The sequence below is a fragment of the Zootoca vivipara genome, chromosome 1 (assembly GCF_965207765.1).
Source record: "Zootoca vivipara chromosome 1, rZooViv2.hap1.1, whole genome shotgun sequence".
Classification (NCBI taxonomy): Eukaryota; Metazoa; Chordata; class Lepidosauria; order Squamata; family Lacertidae; genus Zootoca; species Zootoca vivipara.
Window position 1 is genome coordinate 118,629,413 of NC_142582.1, and position 24,648 is coordinate 118,654,060.

A 24,648-nucleotide genomic window follows, 5' to 3' on the forward strand; every position below is an offset into this window, starting at 1 on the left:
ATGCTTATGAACGCAACAGTTTCTTTCGTGGTTTACTGTACAGTATATTGTGAATGAATCATTCATCTCCATTTTTCTTCTTCTGTGCATGTGTGGCATGTTCTATGAAGGAGGCCACTGGCCCATCAGGCATTGGCAGTGGGGCTCCAGGGTTTCAGACAGGAGACATTCCCAGCCCTACTTAGAGACCCCTGGAATCGAACCCAGGAATCTGCATACAAACAGATACAGGTATTAAACTACTAAGCCCTTCCCCGCACTGATTTCAGGGCCTCGCCTATCGGATTTCAGCACTCCTTGCCCCACTCCAAGATAAGCTGGCCCTGAAAAGCAGCTCTGGACAGGATTCCCTGCCCAAATTCTGATGCCTGGATAGGAAGTTAGCTTGGTTAGAGCGAGATGCTGTTAACGCCGAGGGATTAGGTTCGACCCCTCCTGCCTATTCCTGCATTGCAGCGGGGTTGGACTAGATGATGCTCAGGGGTCCCTTCCAACTCTACCATTCTAGGAGAATCGAAAGCCTCCCTCTGTTTTCTTCCCCTCCCGATTGGAGAAACGAGGCTCTCCAAGGGAGCTGGGCGGCGGCTTGCTGCAGACACGCCTCTGGGGAGGAACCTGACCCGGATTCCCACGCGAGGCAGAGTCGAAACGCGGCACTGGATGGTCGCCTGTTCGGAGGTTGGGTCATGCCCCGCCGCCCGGGCTCCGCTCTGCCGGCGAGGTCCGGGGCGCTCCTTGCGCTCCTGGCCGCTCCTGCGCTGCTCGCTTTGGCCCTCGTTACCTCGGGCCCTTGGCAGCGGCTGGACTCCCGAATGCCCCCGAGGCTGATGCGGGAGCTGGAGCAGCGGGAGGCGGATCTGCGGCGCTTGGCTGCCTCCGCCCGGGCGGCTTGCGCCTTTTCTCCCGCTGCGGAGCCGCGCGGAGCCTCCGCGGGCGCGTTGGGTTGCGCGGAGCTGAGCGGCGCGACGGGCGTGCGCTTGGTGGGCTCCGGGATCACCAAGCTGGTGCAGAGGGCTGTCCTGCCGCGCGGAGGCGGCCACGAGGTCGCCCTCAAGTCCGTGCACCCGGCCGGCCGCGACGTCAGCCGCTGCGCGCAACGCTACGCGCACCCGAGCGGCTGCTACCGCCTCGCCGCTTACAAGCTGCTCAAAGAGATGGTTCTGCTGCAGAGCTTGGAGCATCCCGGCATCGTCAAGGCACGTATCACCGGTCTTGGGCAGGCAGGGGAATGCCGACCTCATCGGGAACTCTGCAGGATGGAATAATCTGAGGCGGGAGGAGCCCGGTGCGCGCCTTTGTGGTGCGATCCTATCTTGTTAGGATTGCAACCCGCACTGCAGGGGGTTGGACTAGTTGACCCTCGGGGTACCTTCCAATTTATGATTCTATGCCATAGCACCTGTAATCTGAAATCAGTTTGCGCTGGGATTAAGGCTGCTTTCCTGTGCGCACTTTCCGGCGAGGAAGCCCCATCGAGCAGAATGCACACTGCTTCTGAGGAAGCGTATAGTAGATTGTGGCAGGGGCAGGCTTAACCCTACGTGGAAATCGTACTTTAAACTCCCCACCGCGGTAATATCACTTGTGGGGGGTGACCTGTGATAACTCACTGGGAAGGAAACTTCAGTCTGTGCATGCTTAACTGTAGTCGGATTTTCATTATTGATATTATTATTTATTGTCTACGTGGCCCAGGACTTGAACCGTCACACTAAGAAATGTTATGGGATTGGGTACTGTTCTGGCCTTCAATTTAACTGCACAATCCTTGGCATGTTTACTCGGATGCAATTGCCATTTTGTTCAATGGGGCTTACTGGCAAATTCACATGGCAGCAAATCCCAAATTCTGTGCATCTTACTTCCAAGGATTGTAGCTTAAATTTATGTGTTCTATCATACACTACCTTTGTCTCCCAAGGGTCTCAATGTGGTGTACATGACCCTCCACCCCATTTCATGTCATCCTCACAATCCTTGGGTCTCCAGCTGTTTTTTACAACTCCCATCATCCCTAGCTAGCAAGCCCAGCGGTCATGGATGATGGGAATTGTAGTCCGAAAACTGCTGGAGACCAAAGTTTGGGAAATACTGGGTTAGGCTAAGAGTTGGTGACCCAGTGAGCTTCATGGCTTGAGTGGCTTCTCCCAGGTCCCAGTCCAACACTCTTTGACCATTACCCCTTTAAATTGATTGCAACTGGATGTGTTTAATTAGAAGAAGTGTTTTTTGCTTTTCTCTAAGCAAAAGCGATTGCGATCACAGTCTAAGCTGATGTAATTCCAAGTACAGGTATTTCTGCCAGCTGAGTTTTGGAGTTGTTAAGCAGTGTTTCTCCCATCAAAGCACCTATACTGGCATGGGTGTGTTGTTTCTTCTAAGTGAGATAAGCCTGTGATAATTGCTTATGGAGGTTATGAAGACTATGTTGCATCCTATGATCTGCCACTTCCCTTGTTCCTCCTAAGTGCTCCACTTCCTGGTTGTTTCTTCGCCAATTTGTACTTTATTAAAGAGGAACAAACCTTCCCATGAATTACTGTCTTGAAATGTCTAGACTTAGATTGCCTTTCTTCTGGGCCACTTTCCTCTTTCTCCCGGGGTAAATAGAAGGCAGATCCAGATCTGCTGACAGATCTCTGAGTACATTGGAGTAGATCACCAAAGCTTTGTTGTTGTTTAGTCATTTAGTTGTGTCTGACTCTTCGTGACCCCATGGACCAGAGCACTCCTGTCTTCCACTGCCTGCCGCAGTTTGGTCAAACTCATGTTGGTAGCTTCGAGAACACTGTCCAACCATCTTGTCCTCTGTGTGCCCTTCTCCTTGTGCCCTCAATCTTTCCCAACATCAGGGTCTTTTCCAGGGAGTCTTCTCTTCTCATGAGGTGGCCAAAATTGGAGCTTCAGCTTCAGGATCTGTCCTTCCAGTGAGCACTCAGGGCTGATTTCCTTAAGAATGGATAGGTTTGATCTTCTTGCAGTCCTTGGGGTCCACGGGAGCTACCTGACTCCTAATAGTTGAAGAATAATGTTGTTCAACTGCACACTTAATGGCTGCTCTTGGATTTGCAGGAGTTGACAGGGGGGGAATCCTTCTGAAACAGTGGTTCTCAAACCACCACCACCACCACTTGAAAATTGCTGAAGATCTTGGCGGACCTCTGTTTTCTGCCTGTTATAATGACAACTGGTAACGCATTGTGTTAGGTGCAGCATGATTTTGAATGGCATTTCCCATGATTTTTATTTTCTTGTGTTCCATTCTGTAGAATATAAAACACAATAAGAAATAATGAAATGCAATATGAGAAGTTAAAAGAAGCAATGGAAACACAATTAAAAATCAAGAGGAATATTTAATGTGCTGCCCCTACCATTCATAGCGGCTGCTGTTCTTCACATTGACCACACCACCAAATGACACTCACCGCAGTTTGGGAACATCTGTTTTATACTCTTCAAGCCTTAGTACTAGTTGCTAACTTATGGAACTCAATTGGTGATGATCACTAGTTTGCTAGCTGAGGCTACAATCCTAAACCCATTTACCTGGAAATACAGTAAGCCCCACTGAATTCAGTGAGGTGCACTTCCCAGTAGACTTGGTTAGGCTTGCAGCGTTAAATGGCATTGTGTATTCCTCCACCCTCCACCCAAAGAGATATTTGCCTAAAAGAAAGGGTGGGGACGGTTGTGAATGTGGCAGTCCACTTGTGTGCCTGAGAAACTCTGCAGGGTTGCAGGGAAATGGAAATGTTTAATCACAAAAGTACCTTAGATAAGTGAAGCTCTTACATCTGCATCCTGTAAACTCTTTCTTGGTTCAATTATTGTTAATGACCTGACAGAGCTCATTAGGGGGTGGGGAGGGAAAAGTCATAAAAAAGGTAGCTCTCTGGAATCGAAATTACTCTTGGCTAGGTTAATGGTAAATAAACATCAATGGGAATGCACTCACTGTTCTTTGGGTGGTATAAACATTCAACTTCAAAATGCAGACTAATTAATGCTATGGTTTCCTATCCAGTAGTATCAGCATGCTTGAAATCACAACCACATAGGAATATTCCCACTGTGGAATCCCTAAGACCCGTTGAGGGTGTCCCTCCCTCCACCCCACTGCAAAGATCTGTATTCGCCAGTTCTGCAAAACACACACAGATCTTATTTTTCATCCAGCTGATTTCAGCATTCCCATCTATATTTAACACGGCAATCTTTGCATTTCCTCTTTTTACAGTTGCACGGTCAGTGCTATGATCCTAGCTTAGATCCTGAAATGAAGGTGGTCACCGTTTTGGAGTTGGGTGTTCCCCTGGAGATGATTCAACTTCTGCAGACACCCTGGGAGGAGAGATTTAAAGTAAGAAAACAAAAACAAAGAGAGCTCGTTTCATTCAAAGATCCCAGGACTCTGGCTGAGTGCAGATGGGAGTGATACTGATCATCATCTTCTCTGTTTGTTGATGAAAAGTCTTTTGAATAAACTTGCTCTGATATACATATATATTGCAATTCACCTGTATAAACTTGCTCCCTATTTTTTTTTTTAAAAAAAATGCAACTCACCTGTATGGTCTAAAGCCTCAAATAAAATGATAAAATGAACCTGGGAATGTGACCTTAAATTATAATGCAAGGAAAGAAAACGATCTTCACCCAGGTTTGCTATAAAACCAACCCTCCCCTCACTGACCAGAGTAAAAGTGTCCTTTTACTTCTTATAGGAAGCTGCATTGTGTAGGCTATTTGTCCATTTAGCTTCAGTATTGCCTCCTCTGACTGGCAACAGCTCTCCAGGATCTTGGGCAGAAACATTATACAGAATAAGTTGGGGGAAGAAGAAAAGTGGGAGAGAGAAGGGGGAAGAGGGGTTTGGTTGGTAATATTTAATATATTTGTGGGGTTTTATGCCAGTGTCACTTGTTTTATATGTATATGTATATACCCACATACACACATACATCTTTCTTGGTAGTGAGAAAGGTTGGGGGGGGGAGTAGGGCATGGTTGGGTATCTTTAGTTGGCTGTAGTGTTTGTGGGGTCTGGTGTTATGACCATCAAGTCATTTGCGAAGAGCCCTGATTTATAGGTTTAGCCTTTTATTACCACACGCTTGAAGTCAGGGGCTGCCCGGATTCGGAATGCTAGGGGTTCAAGGGCCAGGATGAATAGAAAGGGAGAATATTGGGCATCCTTGTTTTGTGCCTCTTCGTATTGCTATGGTATTAGAGTCCATTCCATTGATCCTACATTTTGCTGAAGCTTGGGAGTAAATTTGTTCAAGGGTTTGTAGGAAGTTGGGGCCAAATTCCATGTTGGTTAATACTGCTAAGAGGAATTTCCACTCTAAACAATCAAAGGCTTTAAGGATGTCTAGGGACATAATTGTCAGTGGGAGTTTAGGTTTTTCTTTTTTGCTGTGCTCAATCAGGCTCAGTGATTTCCTGATGCAACCAGGGAGATAGATGTTATGAAATAAATAATGTTAGCTATCCCCCCACCCCTTTTCTGTTTATTCGGATGCTCCCAACCAATAAAAGTGTATTCACCTTCTCTTTTCAGCTTTGCCTAGAGCTGGTTGAGCTGCTCCATTACTTGGCAAAGTCTCCTCTGGGTTCCCTGGCCCTCCTGGATTTCCAGCCCAGGCAGTTTGTGATGGTGAACGGGGTCCTCAAAGTCGCAGACCTGGATGATGTGAGCACTGAGGAGTTGTCCTGCAAAGGGGATGGGGACTGCACCCTGGAATTCCCCACCAAAAGCTTCTTTCTCAGATGTTCTGCGCAGGGGAAGTGTGAAGGAATAAATGAGAAAAGGAACCTCTTCAATGCTTACCGGTATGTTGGGTGATTATTATATTTTTAAATGCCCCCCCAAAACCAACATCCTGATTTTCACAGTGCTGCTGTGTTTCAATGATTGGGTGTTTTGTGCCTTCTTTTTATTGAGAATCCACTTTGGACAACTCCCTTTTGGAGGCAAGAAGTTAAGGTTAATAGCATTTAATTGCATGTGTAATATAATTATTTAACCGTTAAAGGATGACTCGAACGAAAGAGCCGTATCCACATGTACCAAAGTATCCATGTGCTCATCAAGGCATCCCCCAATCAAATGTGTGTGTGGAACTCCTAGGGACTTTTTTTTTTGCTTGCTTTCAGATCATAAAGCAAGCCTTCAACTTCAGGAGAGATGAGTGTAGGATTTTAACCACACATGACTCTTAATTGCCTTGTGCTGTGGAATCTTTGTGGAAGATCTTTGACACAGAATTTTAAGATTTTAAAATGGATATATTTATTTGCAGGTATTTCTTCACCTATCTCCTGCCACATACTGCACCCTTTGTTTTGCAACCCATTCTGAAGGATATCCTGAATGCCACAGGTACATTCTAATGGAACTGGTTTTTTTTTTTTAAAAAAAAAAAAATTAAGTAAGAGCTGCTTTAAATCACATTCCTCCTTTAAATCATCCCCGCCCCCTCCTCTTCTGCAATTGTAGGTGATTTGCGATACGGAACGAATGAAACCCTGAGAGCTTTTCAGAGGGTTTTGCATTTATACAAGTCTGGACTTTATCTGCAGAAAAAGCCTTCTCAATTGAAAGGTACGTATTTCACACAATATACTCTTACGGGCTTTACATAATGGTTGGATCTCAGTGGGGGAACGGCAGTGAGCCCCGGTAGAAATGAAATAAGTTTCCATTGAGATCAGTGTGAAAAGCTACTCATCGCTCGCTGAAATCCCATTGATTTCAGTAGGGTGGCCAGCACAACTCACATTCCTTGGCTGCGGGGTGGGGTGGGGTCACTTGGCAATTGGTATTGTCCTCTTAAGAGAAGGACAGCATGTTCCACACTGAGATGAGATTCACAGCTCATCTGCTAAGGGAAGAGCACCAATAAAGGCATCATTTTCTGTTTCTCCCACTGATTGCCAAATCAAAAATACCGTATTTTCCCATGTATAACACGCCCTCGTGTATAAGACGACCCCTATTTTTGGGGACTCCAATTTAAGAAGGGGGGGGGAGATGGCCCACAGTTGTTGAGCTTCTTTTTGCGGGGGGAAATGTTGAAAATCACTCACCCGACTGAAAAACACTGCCAATCTCATGCGTCACCGAAGCTGCCAAGCACCTGCCCGTTTGCCACCAGAAGCCAGAAACCGCACACCAATTTTCCGCAGCGGCAGCCAATCCACAAGAGCCCTTGCTGCAGCCACCAATCACCAACCCAATTGCCACAGCAGCAGCCAATCCAAAACAGGCCTTTTCGCAGCCACCAATCACACACAGCTGACAAACTCCTGCTTGCGGCTGCAACCAATTGCAACCAACTTCCGGGGCCTCTCTGTCCATGTGTGGGCACCGGAAGTCGCTTCTACGCATGCCCGGCGGCCATCTTGGTGGTGGCCGCATGGTGGCAGCCATCTTGGTGACAGCCGCTGCCATGCAGCCACCACCAAGATGGCCACCGCCATGCGGCCACCACCAAGATGGCCGCCGGGCATGCGTAGAAGCGACTTCCAGTGCCGCTCTGCCTGATTTCCGGTGCCCACACATGGACAGAGCAGCACCAAAAATGGAGGCTCCCTGGCAGGTAGGAAATCTGGGGGATTTCCGGGATTTTTCTCCATTCGGGAGAACAGCGGGAAACGGATTAAAATCTGGGGGTTTCCCGTGAAAAACTGGACACTTGGCAGCTAAGATAAGACGACCCCCAATTTTGAACATTATTTTAAGAGTAAAAAAAAAAAACCTCGTCTTATACACAGGAAAGTACGGCATCTCTCTGTTTCCAGCTGCATACATATACATCGTATCATCTGTCTCTTCCCCTCCCCAAGACTACATTGCCTTAAAGGGCTTCCACAGCAGGGATACAGAGGACTACAAGTGTTGGCCATCCTATCGCCACTTGGGGTGCTTGCTCTCTGTTCACAATGAAGAAGAAGCTGCTGCCATTTGCAGTTCCCATCCTCAGTGCCAACATTTCTTCATCACTCTGCAGACAACATGGACAGGTGAGAGGAAGTGACATAATATTGCTAACAAGCGCCAATCCTCTCCCCACCCCCCACCCCAACTTCTTCTTTTTAAAAAAGAAAAATGCCGTAGTTTCTCTAGAACACATTCAAGATTCACTTAAAATACAGGTAAGCTTCCTTGCAGTGCCCTTTAAGTTACCTATTATACCTCCCTCTGTGTTCGTGCAGTTGTTCAAATTAAAGCTCTGCCAGTCCTCATTGTTTTTATTTATTATTTAAATTTGCAGGCTGCTTTTCCGTGTCAATATGACGAAAGCCGCTCACAGCAGAACAGCAGTGCTAAGCGGTGGATCATTACACTAGCAATCAAATACTAAATAATTTTGAAAACATAAAGGGGCGACTCTACAAATAACTCTGTTTTAAAGCTTATATTGGGCTAATTTTTTCTTCTCGTGCCTCCAATCCAGAGTTGCATCTCTCTCCATTTGTTGTGGTAATTATTTTTGATCTGGATCGTCATTAAGACAGCTTCCAGATCTTCCAACCAGTGACAGGGCGAAGTAATCCGCTTGTTATGCATCGGCTCTTGTTCTGAATACCTCGGGGTATTTCGAGATGAAAGAGCACTGTTCTTTTAATTACGACAATGATATTTAAGATATTCTTTTTATCTACCTATTTCCCCAGACCAACAAATTTTCCCAAATGCCCTGTAATTAGCACTGATTATAGCCTTTCATTGAAGGCAGCTAGTGGGTGCGTGTGCAACCAGGCAGATATATCTTATACCATCAATTATCCTGTTTAGCTGACACGTCTGCAGCCATCTAAGCTATTACCCTTAATGTGAATAACGAAGGATGCAGACTGAAGCAAACCAGCCATTGCAGTTAAGGATAGAGGGGGGGGGGGAAACAGCTACTGTTTGCAAGCCTCCGAAGTGTGGAATGCCCCACTCCCAATTTTACGTGCCCCTACTTGCTCTTCCCCTTGAATGCCCCCCATGCATACAGCACGAAGAGCTGTGGGCAAGGAGCTTGCACAATCAGGGCTGTGGATCTTATGGAAGTATTCGTGTAGAATCATAGAGTTGAATGGGACCACAAGGGTCATCTAGTCCAACCCTCTGCAATGCAGGAATCTCGGCTCAAGCAATCCATAGCCACCCGACCTCTGCTTACAAACCTCCAAGGAAAGAGTGTCTACCACCTCCCAAGAGAAACTATTCCATTTCCAAACAGCTGTTACCGTCCGAAAGTTTTTCTAAATGTTTAGTCCGAATCTCCTTTCTTGCAATTTGAAGCCATTAGTTCCAGTCCTAGCCTCCAGAGCGGGGGGGGGGGAGGAGCTTGCTCCATCTTCCAAATGACAACCCTTGAGATATTTACCTTTTTTACCTCTTTTCCAGGCTAAGCATACCCAGCTCCTTCAACCATTCCTCATAAGGCCTGGTTTCCAGACCCTTGATCATCTTGGTTGCCCTCCTCTGCACATGTTCCATGCACGTCCTTCCCTGCAGTTATTCGCCCTGTATGCATGAATGCTAGGCTTAGCTGCCAAGTATCCTGTTTTTCACGGGAAACCCCCGGATTTTAATCCGTTTCACGCTGTTTTCCCGAATGGAGAAAAATCCCGGAAATCCCCCAGATTTCCTACCTGCCAGGGAGCCTCCATTTTTGGTGCTGCTCTGACCATGTGTGGGCACCGGAAATAGGGCAGAGCGGCACCAGAAGTCGCTTCTACACATGCATGACGGCCATCTTGGTGGTGGCCGCATGGCGATGGCCACCACCAAGATGGCCGCTAGGCATGTGTAGAAGCGACTTCCGGTGCCGCTCTGCCCGATTTATTGGTGCCCACGCATAGTCAGAGCTGCCCCGGAAGTTGCTTCTGCGCAACTTCCGGTGCCGCGCCGCTGCTGATCATGCATTTTTCAGCGGGAGACTTGGCAGGTATGATGCTAGGAGACAGAACGCAGCACAGCCCTGCTCACCTGTAGGGTATTACTTTGGAGTGGAACCACTGGCAGAGGAAGAGGAGTGCGGAGGGAGCGCACCGCCCCCAGCAGCGCGATCCCGGTGGGGTGCCATCGTGGCTTCTGCAGGGAGCGTGCCAGCCCCGACCCTGCCTGCTCTCTACCCCCCCCCCCAGTGCCGGAGTATGAAGCTCCACCACTGAGTGGAACACCTGAGTATATTCATTCTTGAGGTTGCCAGGAACAGTATTCTTCAGCCAGCAAATGCCTGGGAAAACAGGAGTGTTTTCAAACTCCTCTTGAAAGTTAATAATGATGGAGACAGTGCATGTCATCATGGTGGGCATTCCACAATTAGGGAAACACCGCTACGAGGGCTTTCAGCACCACCACCAAGACCTCATCTGCTGAATGTAGGGTCTGAGATGGTCGGGTGCTTCGATCCCAAGCCATTTAGGGCTTTATATGTCAGTACTTGTACAGAGCCTAGGGCTTGCCGATCTGAAGGTCGGCGGTTTGAATCCCCGCGATGGGGTGAGCTCCCGTTGCTCGGTCCCAGTTCCTGCCAACCTAGCAGTTCAAAAGCACGTCAAAGTGCAAGTAGATAAATAGGTACCGCTACAGCGAGAAAGTAAACAGCATTTCCGTGTGCTGCTCTGGTTCTCCAGAAGCGGCTTTGTCATGCTGGCCACATGACCTGGAAGCGGTACGCCGGCTCCCTCGGCCAATAATGCGAGATGAGCACACAACCCCAGAGTCGGTCACGACTGGACCTAATGGTCAAGGGTCCCTTTACCTTTACTTGTACCTTGAATTGGGCCCAATAGCTCACTGACAGCCAGTTCAGTACTTTCAGAGCTATAGGACCTATCAGGCTGCCCCACTCATCAAGCTAACAGGTGCATTCTATGCTAACTATAGATAGCTGCCACTTTGAGATTTGTCACTGGTGGTGGTGATCTATGCGCTCAATATTGACCACACCTTGGGTGAGGACAGGTTCCAGTCACCATGGGAGAATTGCAGCGAATGCAACATGGACATTGGCTTGTAATAGGCAATGTTGGAGGAATTCCTTACATCTTAGATTGGACGTCTTGTTTTCTCTTTCTGCAATGCTTTTACATTTCCAGTGTTCTCATTTTACCTTGGCCCAGGGTGCAGCTTTTACGGATCTTGATTTGTTCTCCCACCCACCCCCCTCTCAAAATTATTTTCTCCTTCAGGAAGGCCACTTGCTTTGTTTCGAAGCAACTTGACCGAATTAATTCCAGGCGGCGACAGAGTGGTTTATGTTAAGCGATCTGCCATTTCAAAGACAAGCCTCTTACAAGGAGACTGGGAGAATACGGAGCTTTTGGACAAGGAATAATCACTGGGACTAACTTCATCCACTCAAGAGTTGACGATGTGCTTCATTTCTGCTTCAGGATCTTCCTCTGGGACTTTTCAATGGGTGGTGTTTGAAAGATCAAAGCAAACCTTCCTTTTTCATAAAATGGAATAACCTGGACAAGTTGGTTACATAATCCCATGCACAACGGTCAAAAATGTGCAGAACTTGATTTAAAGCACCGCTAAAGCCTTATAATGGATTGGCAGCAGCTGTGTCAGCCAAGCAATAGTTGTTACCATGAAAATACCTTGTTGTGTAGGTTCTATATGGTCGCATCAGTCCAGTTGGGAACATGCATAAATGGAACCAGGCTGCCATACACACAATTATTGTCCCAGATAACAGTTTTTGTTCCCAATAGACCTGCAAGTAGATAAATCCACCCTCATGATCAGCACTGTTCAGCTCTTTTAGGCTTCCTGGCTGCTATCTTCTTTTGGATGTAGGGATCACTGCAGACTCAGGGTGTGTCAAAGTGTCCTAAAGTTTATTTACAAGTATACAGGTCCACCTTCCTAGGCTCACACACTCCCAGCAGCAAATTCTACTGTTTCACAACAGCTCTCCTGAGAGAAAGCTCAACTCCCAGCGCTTTCCAGAACCCAAAAGTCCGCTTTCTCCCTGTCTTCCTCTCCATTTGAAATTCCTAAATCTAGTGTGTCCTTTCTCACAGACACACATACGCAGATCTAGATTACATCAGGGGGAGGTATGCCTTCTGCCAAGATGTCTGTGCCCTGACATTCTTGACTAGTTGTGAGCTATTGATCTCTTAATTTCCTTGACAAGAAATGCCTGTCTTAGAGGAATATTACAGTAGCCTTTGTGACTCCATTAACTTCCCAACACATGTATTTCTTAAATACAACAATATATCTGACAAATGATCATTTCACCATAGCCAGTAAAGAGGAAAGAAAGAGGGACACGTATTTCATTTTGGGATACAGAGTCGCTGGTGGTGGTTTTGGTTTGACATACAGACTTTATTTTATTTTTAAGTATCAACCTTGGAGGTTTTTTCAGTGTTACTTTCAGTGAAAGAAATCCTGCTGAGCAAAATGTTCAAACTAATTATGTATAAAAAGCATGTTTTATATAATGGGATTGCTTTTTTCTTCCTTCTGAAAACAGATTGCAGTTAATTTTCTTTTTTTTTAAATGGTTATCATATCTTATCTTTGGCCACCTCATGAGAAGAGAGGAATCTTTGGAAAAGACCCTGATGTTGGGAAAGATTGAGGGCACTAGGAGAAGGGGACGGCAGAGGACAAGATGGTTGGACAGTGTTCTCGAAGCTACGAACATGAGTTTGACCAAACTGCGGGAGGCAGTGGAAGACAGGAGTGCCTGGCGTGCTATGGTCCATGGGGTCACGAAGAGTCGGACACGACTAAACGACTAAACAACAACATAAAGGTAAAGGTAAAGGGACCCCTGGCCATTAGGTCCAGTCGTGACCGACTCTGGGGTTGCGCGCTCATCTCGCATTATTGGCCGAGGGAGCCGGCGTATAGCTTCCGGTCATGTGGCCAGCATGACAAAGCCGCTTCTGGCAAACCAGAGCAGCACATGGAAACGCCGTTTACCTTCCCGCTGTAGCGGTTCCTATTTATCTACTTGCATTTTGACGTGCTTTCGAAATGCTAGGTTGGCAGGAGCTGGGACCGAACAACGGGAGCTCACCCCGTCACAGGGATTTGAACCGCCGACCTTCTGATCAGCAAGCCCTAGGCTCAGTGGTTTAACCACAGCGCCACCTGGGTCCCAGGCAAACAACAACATATCTTATCTTAAAAAGCTACTATGAAGTGTTGGCCAAAAGCCTATCCTCACAAGTTATTGGCTGACTTGCCATGATGTCATGGAATGTCCATGAACATTCTGACTTCTTAAGAAAGAAATCGGGTCTGTTTCACTTGTTAGCGTCTCAAGTCGGGGGTTTGTACACCCTAACTATCTACACACCAAGGATGGAATGAAGGTGGATCAGGACCGTTTGGTAGAACTCTAGTCTTAATTTCCCTTGACTGCTGGAGAGCAGTCTAAAATGTGTCATGGCTGCCAGAGAGCCGCTCCCTGCCGGGTGGCCCAAATCCTTGACCTGTGCAAGTCTTTGCAGGAGGTAAGCAATAATTTTGGACAGTTTGAGTAGTTTTAACAATGGCATCAACAAAATGAGTCTCTACCTTAAGTAATACTACGGAAAAATACAGAAAACCTGGGGTAGCCGGAAGAGGATCATAAGCTCTATTCAGTTCTGGAACATGAAACAATTCCCACGCTCAGAATTCTTTGATTCTAAACCTGTCCCTTTTGCACAACATTCTAGTAAAATAAAAAATTTAAAGCCTGAAGTGTATCCATCCCCTGCTGAAGTCAAAGGGACCTCCCTCTGAGTGAACAGAAACAGGCTTATACTGTAAGGAAAGCAATGCGCTTAGATGTTGGTATGAGGGGAAACTTGAACGCATTGCCATCTTCTAAGAGTCCCATTTTCAGGCAAAAGAAAGACTGGAAACAGCATAAAAACGCAATAAAACCATATGCTATAATGCTGGCAAGGCTCCTTCCTGAAGCAATGAACTACTTCATAAAGAGTTTAAAACTAAATTAAAATAATATTACAGGAGCACGCACATACACTCTACAAAATGCAGGGAACAGGAATATAATTATCCTCCACAGCATGGCCCCACACCCAATACTTAAAATATAAGTCATACAGAGTAGACCCACTGAAATCGATGGGCTTGAATGTTATGGCCAGCTTAAGACTAGATTTCAGTGGGTTTGCTGTAAGTAACGGGCTTTAGCCATATTTCCACCAAACTGTACATTTAAAGCACTATGACACAGCTTTAAACCATCATGGCTTCCCTCAATGAATTCTGAGAACTATAGTTTTATTAAGGGAGCTGAGTGTCGCAGAGCTACAGTTCCCAATGTGGTTTAGCAATCAGTCCCTCTTCATAGGGGAAATGCATAGGGGAATCTGTGAGGGGGAATAGGGGGTCTCCTAGCAACCTACAGCTCCCAGAATTCTGTGGGGAAAGCCATGACTGGTACCATAGTGCTTAAATATATGGTATGAATGTGGCCTTAGTCACAGATTTTAAGTGTTTACATCGTTCTTTCAGAGCAGTGCAAGCATTTGGAGGTTTGGGGCTGAATATACACCTTACATGCCCCAATGTTCTCATCTCCACTCCTCTGTGGTAATGAGAAAGTACAGATGTTCCTACCCAAATGGGTGAAGAAAAATCAGCTGGGGGTGATTTTGATAAGCCAAAACAGCACCCGCTGAAAGCTGCTTTCTCTTAGGCCCAAAACGAAACGAAACAACCCAGATAGAGGTGGCAGTTACACAATTGTACTTTTGCAATGTCTTAATTTTAAGGGACGCGGGTGGCACTGTGGGTTAAGCCACAGAGCCTAGGGCTTGCCGATCAGAAGGTTGGCTGTTCGAATCCCCGCAACGGGGTGAGCTCCCATTGCTTGGTCCCTGCTCCTGCCAACCTAGCAGTTCGAAAGCACATCAAAGTGCAAGTAGATAAATAGGTACCGATCCGGCGGGAAGGTAAACAGCATTTCCGTGTGCTGCTTTGGTTTCACCAGAAGCGGCTTAGTCATGCTGGCCACATGACTTGGAAGCTGTACGCCGGCTCCCTCGGCCAATAAAGCGAGATGAGCGCCGCAACCCCAGAGTCGGTCACGACTGGACCTAATGGTCAGGGGTCCTTTTACCTTTACCTAATGTCTTAATTTGGAAACCCAGAGGCAACCCAGTGACTTCATGGCTGAGGCGAACTTTGAACCAAGAACTTTGCAGCTCACAGTTAAGAAAGGCCCACCTACGCTCTTTTCACAGTGGCCAGCCACTTTTAACCCCTGTATGACACCCCAGATGCTGTGTTGACCTGTCTGCATGGCTATAGGAGTAGGGCGAACTTTTTCAAGAAATTCATCTGGAAAGGTCTTAGGATGGCATCCTGTGGAGTTACATAGCTATGAAGGTTTCAGCAATGCCTTGTTTGGACAGAGCGCTTAAATATTTGCCGCTGTGCTGATGGCTAATACAGATGAGAGAACTTTTGCTGATAAGGCCTCATTAACACTCGGCCGGGGGTCTTATCCCTTGCCATTGTTATGCAGTTGGCCTCAACTCAAATGCACATCAGAAACCACTTTTCCTGGAAAAGAATCCATTAATGGCTATAGCCTATTTAGCACAAGGATGGTCTTTAGACTTAGATGGAAGAGGAGAGATTCCACCAGGGCTCAGCGCCTTTTGGCCTTTGTGATTCTGGCTACAGCAGGTTATGAAGAGATAATGAGTTATCTTCCACACTTTTCAGTCCTGGGAGATAAAAGAAAAAGAGCATACTTGATCAAAAGAAAAAGAGAAAATGGAAGGTCAGTTCCTGGCTTCTTATCAGTCAAACTGAGGGGATGAAGCCTAACCTAAGTCCTAAGCAAGTTTATGAAGTAATATGTTCCACAGTAAAAAAAAATCCTTCAGTAGCACCTTAAAGACCAACTAAGTTTTTATTGTGGTATGAGCTTTCGTGTGCATGCACACTTCTTCAGATACACTGAAGCAGAAGTCCCCAGACACTTATGTAGGGAAAGGGTGGGGAGGGGGTATCACCCAGAAGGGTGGTGGAAATGGGTTCCATAGATTTCAGGAAATATTCCTCCATGTAAATATGTCCTGAAGGCCTCTGTTTTTGAAACTCAGTTTTGTAGTTGTTTTGCATTCAAAGGTGAAACTTAACAATATTTTCTAGACCTAACTTCATCATCATCATCACTTTTAATTTGTATACCGTCTTTCTATCTTACAATACTCAAGGCGGTTTACAAGCTGAAGAAACAAAGGGTGTACACATTATAACAATCTAATGCAATACAAAAATGTAATAATAAAACATAGCTTTAAAATAAACAAACTACATCAAATAAAGTAATATTCAACAATCATTTGAATAATAATATCAGCATATAAAAATTAAACAGAAATCCACGCTTAACAATTACAATAAATATTTTCTAAACTACAATCAATAAAACAACAGCAAGCCACAGTGCATAAAATCAAAATATCTATTAGCTTTTTTAAAAAATAAAAGTAAGATGTGTTGCTGCATGAGAAAACTATTAACACCCATGTTAGGTTTTTCTTTAGGCCAACCAAAATGTCACAAAATAACATTCAAGTTTTTGAGTCCTGTGGATTATTCATTAAAAAAAATTAAGTACCTATCCCTTTTCCCCTTCTCCCATCTTCTCTGTCCCTTATCTTTCCAACTTCTCCCCAACTCTGTTTAGCACAGCCTCTCATTCTTAAAACAGGGAAACAAACTTGCGGCCCTGCAGATAGATGATGATGTGACTCCAAGTTCCATCAACTCCAGCTAGCATAGCCAATGGTCATGGAGATGATGGGATCTGTAGTCCAACAACATTGGGACTTAAAAAAACAGCCCCTTGAGAAAGACAGTGAAAGGGGTAATGGTGGTAACCAGTGGAGTGAGCCAGTTTATATTGGGATAGCAGCCAGCTGTGGGTCCCACACTATCAGACTAATGGTGTAGGGAACATAGTTATTTTACGTATCACAATTAAGAAGCTAGTGGTGGTTTTGTTTTTTGAATAACCTTGCTGCTTGGCTCCAACATGACACAACGGCTGGAGTCAGTTTTATTTCCATGCTATCAACTTATCAGCTGTCCCATGGAGATGAGTTTAGCATGGTGTTTGGAAACCACAGGGGACCAGCTGCAATGGAAACCATGTGTGGCTGGAAGAACAGTATTTCTATACAAAGTGCATCCTTTGGAAAGATGTTGCTAGTACTGCAGAAGAAAAATAAGTGGGGAGAACGGAGGGCTTTTAGGCCGGGGTGGGGGGGGGAGAGAACATGTTATTAAAATCAGTTTCCCAAAAAAATTTGTTCCAGATTACAGCAAGAGAGATAAAGCAACACCAGCAAACAAAATACCATGTGCTCCAAAACCCACTGAACTCTAAAAAGAAAAGAACAAGAACAGATTAAAAATTATTTACACTCTGGGGTCACAGAGATAAGTAAAATCAAGGTATTTAGAGACTAGGCCCTCTATTATTGATTGATTGATTGATTGATTGATTGTCCTGTTCAGCTTTACTGGAGGGGGGTTGGAGAATCAGCCAACGCCATGATCATGTCCCAAACCAGTCTGCTGACCAATCTTATGAACACACAGCCCCTAACGGTGCCATTAGGTAATTTTTGTCTCTGGATTTATACAAACACACACACCCTCTTCAGTCTTTCGATCAGGCGTGAGGAACCTTTGGCCCTCCAAATGTTGCCCAATGACAACTCCCATCAGCCCCAGAAAGCATGGCCAGTAGCAAGGAATGATGGGAGTTTTAGTTCAGCAACATCTGGAGGGCCAGAGGTTCCCCTCACCTGCTTTAGATGAGCATTGCTGTACTTGCTTCAAAGTGTGGCAAGCCAGGCTTCCTGCTCATTTTGCTGAATGGGTCCCAGGACCTCTGCCCAAGAGTTTTGGCCTGCTAGCAGTCACTCACTACTCTCCCCCTCTTCCACATCTCTTGGGAATAGCTATGGCTGCCCAGTTACCAAAGCTCAGTTGCTCAGGGCAAGCTCTGCCATTCTGGGACCCCAATCTCAACAGGTCAATTGACAAGCTGGATACCAGGTCAACTGGCAATGAGACAGCTTCCGATTTGAGATTCAGTGGCCGGGGTCCAGTGGATCAGGGTGGAGCCCTAGGATAGATCTACTAGCACCTGGTAGATCAGGGAAAGAGCCAGAATGGCCTGGTGAAAATGGGAGCAGAGTGTAAAACAAAAGTTCTCATCTAAGCAGAGAATCGCAACCACCCACAGTTCCGACTGCTCATTCTGAAATTGCACTTCCTTTCTTGGAGACATTGAAAGGATGCTGAAACTCTTTAAGGCCTGGTACAATGCTCATTGGAGGCAAGCCTCATTATCTCTTACCTCTCTGGGCCCTGCACTGACAAAAAGTGAGCTTTAGAGGTCCCCGTGAAAGCACAAGGGACCCTGATATATGTGGATGTATTCCCAATAATTCCATTGCTAATGCCATATAACGTTCTTATGGAGCAATTCATGTGTCCCGTTCTTTTCTACTCCTCCATGGCTGTGGCCCAGCTTCCTTCCACCCTTGGACAGGCAACATTTTGGATTACAGTCTTAAGTCTGCAGAACTCCCCCCTCCAGTCCACCGCCAGACATTTTAAAATGGCCTTAATTGCTTTCCCTTTCCCTTCACCCTCCCTTTTGCTTAGCGTCTGGCCAAGCTAGAGAGCTTGCAGAAACTTGTTCACTACTTTGAGATATTTTGGTTGGTCCAAGAAAGTTATTGCACTGCTGTGATTTAAAAGTCTGTACACAACAACAACAATAATAATAATAGCAACTTTTACTTAAAGGTAAAGGGACCCCTGACCATTAGGTCTAGTCATGGACGACTCTGGGGTTGCGGCGCTCATGTTGCTTTATTGGCCAAGGGAGCCGGCGTACAGCTTCCAGGTCATGTGGCTATCTATTTATCTACTTGCACTTTGATGTGCTTTCAAACTGCTAGGTTGGCAGGAGCTGGGACCGAGCAACGGGAGCTCACCCCGTCGCGGGGATTCAAACCGCCAACCTTCTGATCGGCAGGCCCTAGGCTCTGTGGTTTAACCCACAGCACCACCTGCTGTTTAATTAAAAAAATTAAGTGTTTAATTAAAAAATTGCTCCTGTCACGTATATAAGCTTTTGAAGGCATTTCTGCTCATTCGTTTCTCCCTTTCAGTACGGAAGCCAATGAACCATAATCACAACCCTACTCTCTCTTACGTTGCATTTGCCATGGTTATGCAATTCTAGTATTCTTCATCCTTTTTCAGATCTGTGCTCACCTTTAACCAAAACCTGTAGTCTGGGACCCAATATCCCATATAACCATAAATGTTAATCATTTTTTATCTCTTTCCTTCCATCCTACTCTGAAACCACTGACCCAAACAATAAACAACAAAAATAAGTGACCATTCCAATTAGTTTGACCTGCCTTAGGTCATCATGACCCAACAGTGAACAAGCAATGCATAAGCCAATTATTGCTCTGTGGGAGGACAGATGTAGTCACTTTGCATCTCTGAATCATCTAAACTTCCCCTTTGATACCAGTTTCTTCAGGATGTTTTGATCTACTGCGAGATCTCTCTCCAGGGGCACAGTTTTAGGAGCTGAAACATGGCTGCTCTCATCCCTGGTCCAAACCAGCTCTTCAGAACTCTCAGCCTTTCTGGGGGTCAACAACGTAGGTGCTGGGTGTACAGTAGAAACTTTGAGGTCCTCCCTTCCTCTCCCCCTCCCCCGGGGGCAATGATGCTCTGACAGAGAAAACAAAACTTCTTTCCTTTTCTTCTTTGAAGATCAGAGAGAAAGTTTAGGAGCAGCCTGGAGATGGATTATGGAGTTCAAAGTACAGTACCTAGTTATTAAAATGTGATTAAAGCTTTTCTGTCTCTTTAAATGCATAAATATGCAGATGAAAGGAGGCACATGGTTGGCAGGTAACAATCCTCTCTGTAGCCTCACCCCCCACCCACCCCGCTTAATTATACCTTGTCAGAGTGGCTGCTTTCATAGTGATGAAAATGATTTAAGAGTTCGGGGAAAGCAGAGAAAGTGTGGTGTGGTCTATGTCTTAGAAGGGGCTTTCTGCTGCCTTATTAACTGCCTGAGCCATGGCCTGGCCTGGCCTGGCCGTGAATCTGCCCATACAAGCTGGAGAGGAAAGAGGAAAGTTGTCTGGCATGTGGGTATGTTTATCCAGCCATAGGGCTTGCATGCATTATGAGCAAAGTCTCTCTCTCTCTCCCCCCCCCCAACTCATCCGCTTACTTGAAATTGTGCCACAAGGTATTTTGCCAAGTCAAGCTAACCTATTTCCTAGAGCAAACTAATCATGGAATTGTAGAGTTGGAAGGGACCAAGAGGATCATGCTGGGAACATCACACTTTTCAAATGTACTGGATACGTGCAGGTCTCATAAAGTTGGAGGGGAGGGCCTTACAGGCCATGCAGTCCAGCAATTTGGCTTGATGTAGGAAATCTAGATCTCAAGCAAGCTCAACAATCCATACTCAGCAGTTCAGTTGTTGCTTAAAGACCCCCATTGTTCAACTGCTCTTCCTAGAAAGTTTTTCCTAACGTTCATAAGACTATAGCCTGCTAGATCAGAACACCAGTTGCTGGAAACACTAGAACTTATGGACGTCCAATGAATCTGAAAAGGTTGGAAGGTTAAGGATCGATGAAAGCAAATACTCCACACAGCGCATTGTTAAACTACAGAATTTGCTCTTGAGTTTCATAGAATCATAGAGTTGGAAGAGACCACAAGGGCCATCCAGTCCAACCCCCTGCCAAGCAGGAAACACCATCAAAGCATTCTTGACATATGCCTGTCAAGCCTCTGCTTAAAGACCTCCAAAGAAGGAGACTACACCACACTCCTTGGCAGCAAATTCCACTGCCGAACAGCTCTTACTGTCAGGAAGTTCTTCCTAATGTTTAGGTGGAATCTTCTTTCTTGTAGTTTGGATCCATTGCTCCATTTCTCTGGAGCAGCAGAAAACAATATTTCTCCCTCCTCTATATGACATCCTTTTATATATTTGAACATGGCTATCATATCACCCCTTAACCTTCTCTTCTCCAGGCTAAACATACCCAGCTCCCTAAGCCGTTCCTCATAAGGCATCGTTTTCAGGCCTTTGACCATTTTGGTTGCCTTCTTCTGGACACGTTCCAGCTTGTCAGTATCCTTCTTGAACTGTGGTGCCCAGAACTGAACACAGTACTCCAGGTGAGGTCTGACCATAGCAGAATACAGTGGTACTATTACTTCCCTTGATCTAGATGCTATACTCCTATTGGTGCAGCCCAGAATTGCATTGGTTTCTTTTAGCTGCTGCATCACACTGCTGACTCATGTCAAGTTTGTGGTCTACCAGGACTCCTAGATCCTTTTCACATGTACTGCTCTCAAGCCAGGTGTCTCCCATCCTGTATTTGTGCCTTTCCCTTTTTTTTGCCCAAGTTTCATCCATGCTGTGCCAGAGAGATGGTTAATATCAATAACCTTCCTTCCTGAAACCACTGCAGTTCATGGATCAAAAACTTTAGTTTGATTTCTCCCCCATCTATGATTGGTGTGGCACTCCTCCTTTGTGTGCAATAATACCAAGCTCATTTCATAAGGTTGATTGATGTTACATTAGGGAGTTGTCAAGGCATGCCTGAACTGACTTTTTTTTTCCAGAAATGGGGTTGAAAGAACAGAGGCAAATAATGAGGATAAGGGATGAAGTAAGCATTACCAAGCTTGCTAAAAATCAACAAATTGCTGGGTCTAGGTGGCATCCTTTTAAGGGATCTTAAAGAAGTTACTTGGACCCTCCAGTCTGTATCTAAGGTTCTTCCCCAGATTCCTCTTCCAAGGAAATGTTTGGAGGGTGGCAACAAGGGTCAGGGTCAGCCCCAGTCAGCATGGTGATTAAGCCTGGATGAGGAGAGATAAGGTCCAGAAATACCTGGAGGACCCCACGTTGGCTAACTTTGCCTTATGCTATCCTATTTTTCTAGTTGGTGGAAGGAGCGTCTCCACCCCCATCGTTCTGCCCGGACACTGAGGTCCAGTACCGAGGGCCTTCTGGCAGTTCCCTCGTTGCAAGAAGTCAAGTTGCAGGGAACCAGGCAGAGGGCCTTCTCGGTGGTGGCGCCTGCCCTGTGGAACGCCCTCCCATCAGATGTCAAAGAGAAAAACAGCTACCAGATTTTTAGAAGACATCTGAAGGCAGCCCTGTTTAGGGAGGCTTTTAATGTTTAATTGTTTTATTTCATTTTTCTGTTGGAAGCCGCCCAAAGTGGCTGGGGAAACCCAGCCAGATGGGCGGGGTATAAATTATAAGTTGTTGTTGTTGTTGTTGTTACAAGGCAGCCTTGCACTGCTCCACAGTGACATAAAAGCAGGTGCAAGGCAAATATTGTGGCAATGAGAATGAAGGGTGGGACATGGTTGACAACATGCTCTGGTTATCTCCAGCTTGGATTACTGTAACGTGCTCTTCGTGGGGCTACCTTTGAAGGTGACTTGAAAACTATGACTAATCCAAAATGCGGCAGCTAGACTGGTGACTGGGAGTGGCCGCCGAGACCATATAACCCTGGTCCTAAAGGATCTTCACTGGCTCCCAGTGCGTTTCCGAGCACAATTCAAAGTGTTGGTACGGACCGTTAAAGTCCTAAATGGCCTCTGCCCAGTGTACCTGAAAGAGCGTTTCCACCTCCATCATTCAACCTGGACCCTGAGGTCCAGCTCCAGGGGTCTTCTGGTGGTGTCCTCCCTGTGATACGTAAAGTTACAGGGAACCAGGCAGAGGTCCTTCTCAGCAGTGGCACCCTCCCTGTGGAATGCCTTCTGTGACGGATTGGCCTGGTGGGCAAAAGAACTCCAGGGTGCAGAGAGTTAAACCCCAACCTCTTGGATAAATGACGCATTCCATTCCTGAGGGGCGGGACTGCCAGGAGTTTAAAAGGAATGGGAGGCAGTTAATTCGGGGGAGAGGGTTGTGGGAGCGAGGGAGAGTGTGGGTAGGCGTAGGAGATCTTAAAGTGTTCTGAGGAGTTTAATTGAATTATATTATCTAGCCATTGTTAAAGGAAACTAAGAATATGATCTAAGAGCCTGTACACATGAAACCATTACGCGTTAAAAAGACCTCTAGTAATAAAGCTTTCTTAAATGTTATATTAAAAGTGGATGTTCCTAGTTATTCCAGCGGGGTATCTAAACTCACAGAAGTGGTGGCTCAATAGAGGACAAAACTTACCTCGGGAATAGAGGCAACGGTTTGTGTCCTAGAGTTACACTGAGGAGGCTTAGGAGGATAACCTGGGGTGCTACAAAGTTGCCAGAGTGGAAAGGGCAAACTTTTGCAGTGGGGAATCAAACTGAGTGAGACCCTTTACTGTAGGCAGGAGGTTATTCCGTCAAACAGCCTAGAGTTTCTCATGATACCAGGCCACGTAAGCTGGAAGACTCTCTTTACTAAGAAACCCAAGTAACAGGGGTTTATTTTAAGGCAGCAGCAGAAGTGGGGGGCAGTGGTTTCACCCCTGGATTCCTGTGTCACATTTTTAGTAATAGAGAGGGAAGACATTTCGTCACATATTAAGAAGGATCCCCGAAAGTTTAGTGACAACGCCGGGACTGGGTTTGTCGCACATTAATTGGTGGCAAAGTCCTTGGGTTCGTCACACCTTCCCACCAGATGTCAGGGAGATAAAGAATTACACAACTTTTCGAAAACATCTGAAGGCAGCCCTGTTCAGGGAAGTTTTAATTGTCTGACATTTTATTATTTTTTAGATTATGCTGGAAGCTGCCCAGAGTGGCTAGGGAAACCCAGCCAGATGGATAGGGTATAAACAACAAAACAACAACAACAACAACAACATTTTATTTTAGTTTCTTGGGATCATCGAACCATTCAGCATTTATCAGCAGGCTGGAAGCTTATTAAGGTAATGGGCTCTGTATAGATGTGTATACTTGAACAAATAAAAAACTGCATCTGAGAAGGAATGGCCTCCTCTCTGCAAATGACATGTATCATTAACACTGCTTGAGGAGGGACTCTCTCTCTGACTGATTCGCTTGCTCCAACATTCAAAGTGGTTCCAAGGAAGTTTTAAAATTGATTTTGGCTAATACAGTACTAGTCTGATTAGCCTTGCTGAGAAAAGAAGCTATTTCCTCTACTGCCACCTGGTGTATTTAGGGAGAACTTCCCCACCAGAAAAATAAGCATGTACTGTACTGTAGTTTGTTTAATTTGATGCAACACATTAAAGGGAGCAGTTTTGTTTTGTTTTGTTTTTTAAATGTGATTGAGCTTCTAAAGAAAACTTCAAGGATTTGGCAAAAGCTGCACAGTGTTCCATAATCTTCTACTGTTTCATTTCCAGGTGTTCATGTGGGGAAGCTTGTTCCCTATACAAATAGGGATGTAGCTCAATAATTAGGGTTGCTATATGTACAGGGTCTCAAAGGCGGAGTTGACGTCAATTGAAAAATCATGGCTTTTTGGCATTTTTAGGTTTTCCTTTAAAAAAAGTTCAACAAACTTTGGGGTGTCCTGGATTTGAAATATGGCAACCTGTGAGGGACAGGGGATATCG

The 24,648-nt window shown here is 45.7% G+C and overlaps 1 protein-coding gene across 3 annotated transcripts; it reads left to right on the top strand.

Moving 5' to 3' along the window:
• Positions 1-394: 394 nt before the first annotated feature.
• LOC118075202 (extracellular tyrosine-protein kinase PKDCC-like) lies at positions 395-24,337 on the top strand. Of its 3 annotated transcripts, none has more exons than XM_088673335.1 (7): positions 395-1,196; positions 4,241-4,363; positions 5,567-5,838; positions 6,309-6,388; positions 6,506-6,610; positions 7,855-8,031; positions 23,837-24,337. In XM_088673335.1, exons 1-7 carry the CDS (start codon positions 471-473, stop codon positions 23,893-23,895), a joined length of 1,542 nt encoding a protein of 513 aa, XP_088529461.1. In that variant the 5' UTR covers positions 395-470; the 3' UTR covers positions 23,896-24,337. The 3 variants fall into 3 exon arrangements, with proteins under 3 accessions (XP_088529461.1, XP_088529463.1, XP_034952973.2); XM_035097082.3 differs by lacking the exon at positions 23,837-24,337 and adding an exon at positions 11,200-12,471 and having other exon boundaries at positions 407-1,196; XM_088673337.1 differs by lacking the exons at positions 4,241-4,363; positions 23,837-24,337 and adding an exon at positions 11,200-12,471 and having other exon boundaries at positions 402-1,196.
• The last annotated feature ends 311 nt before the right edge of the window (positions 24,338-24,648 follow it).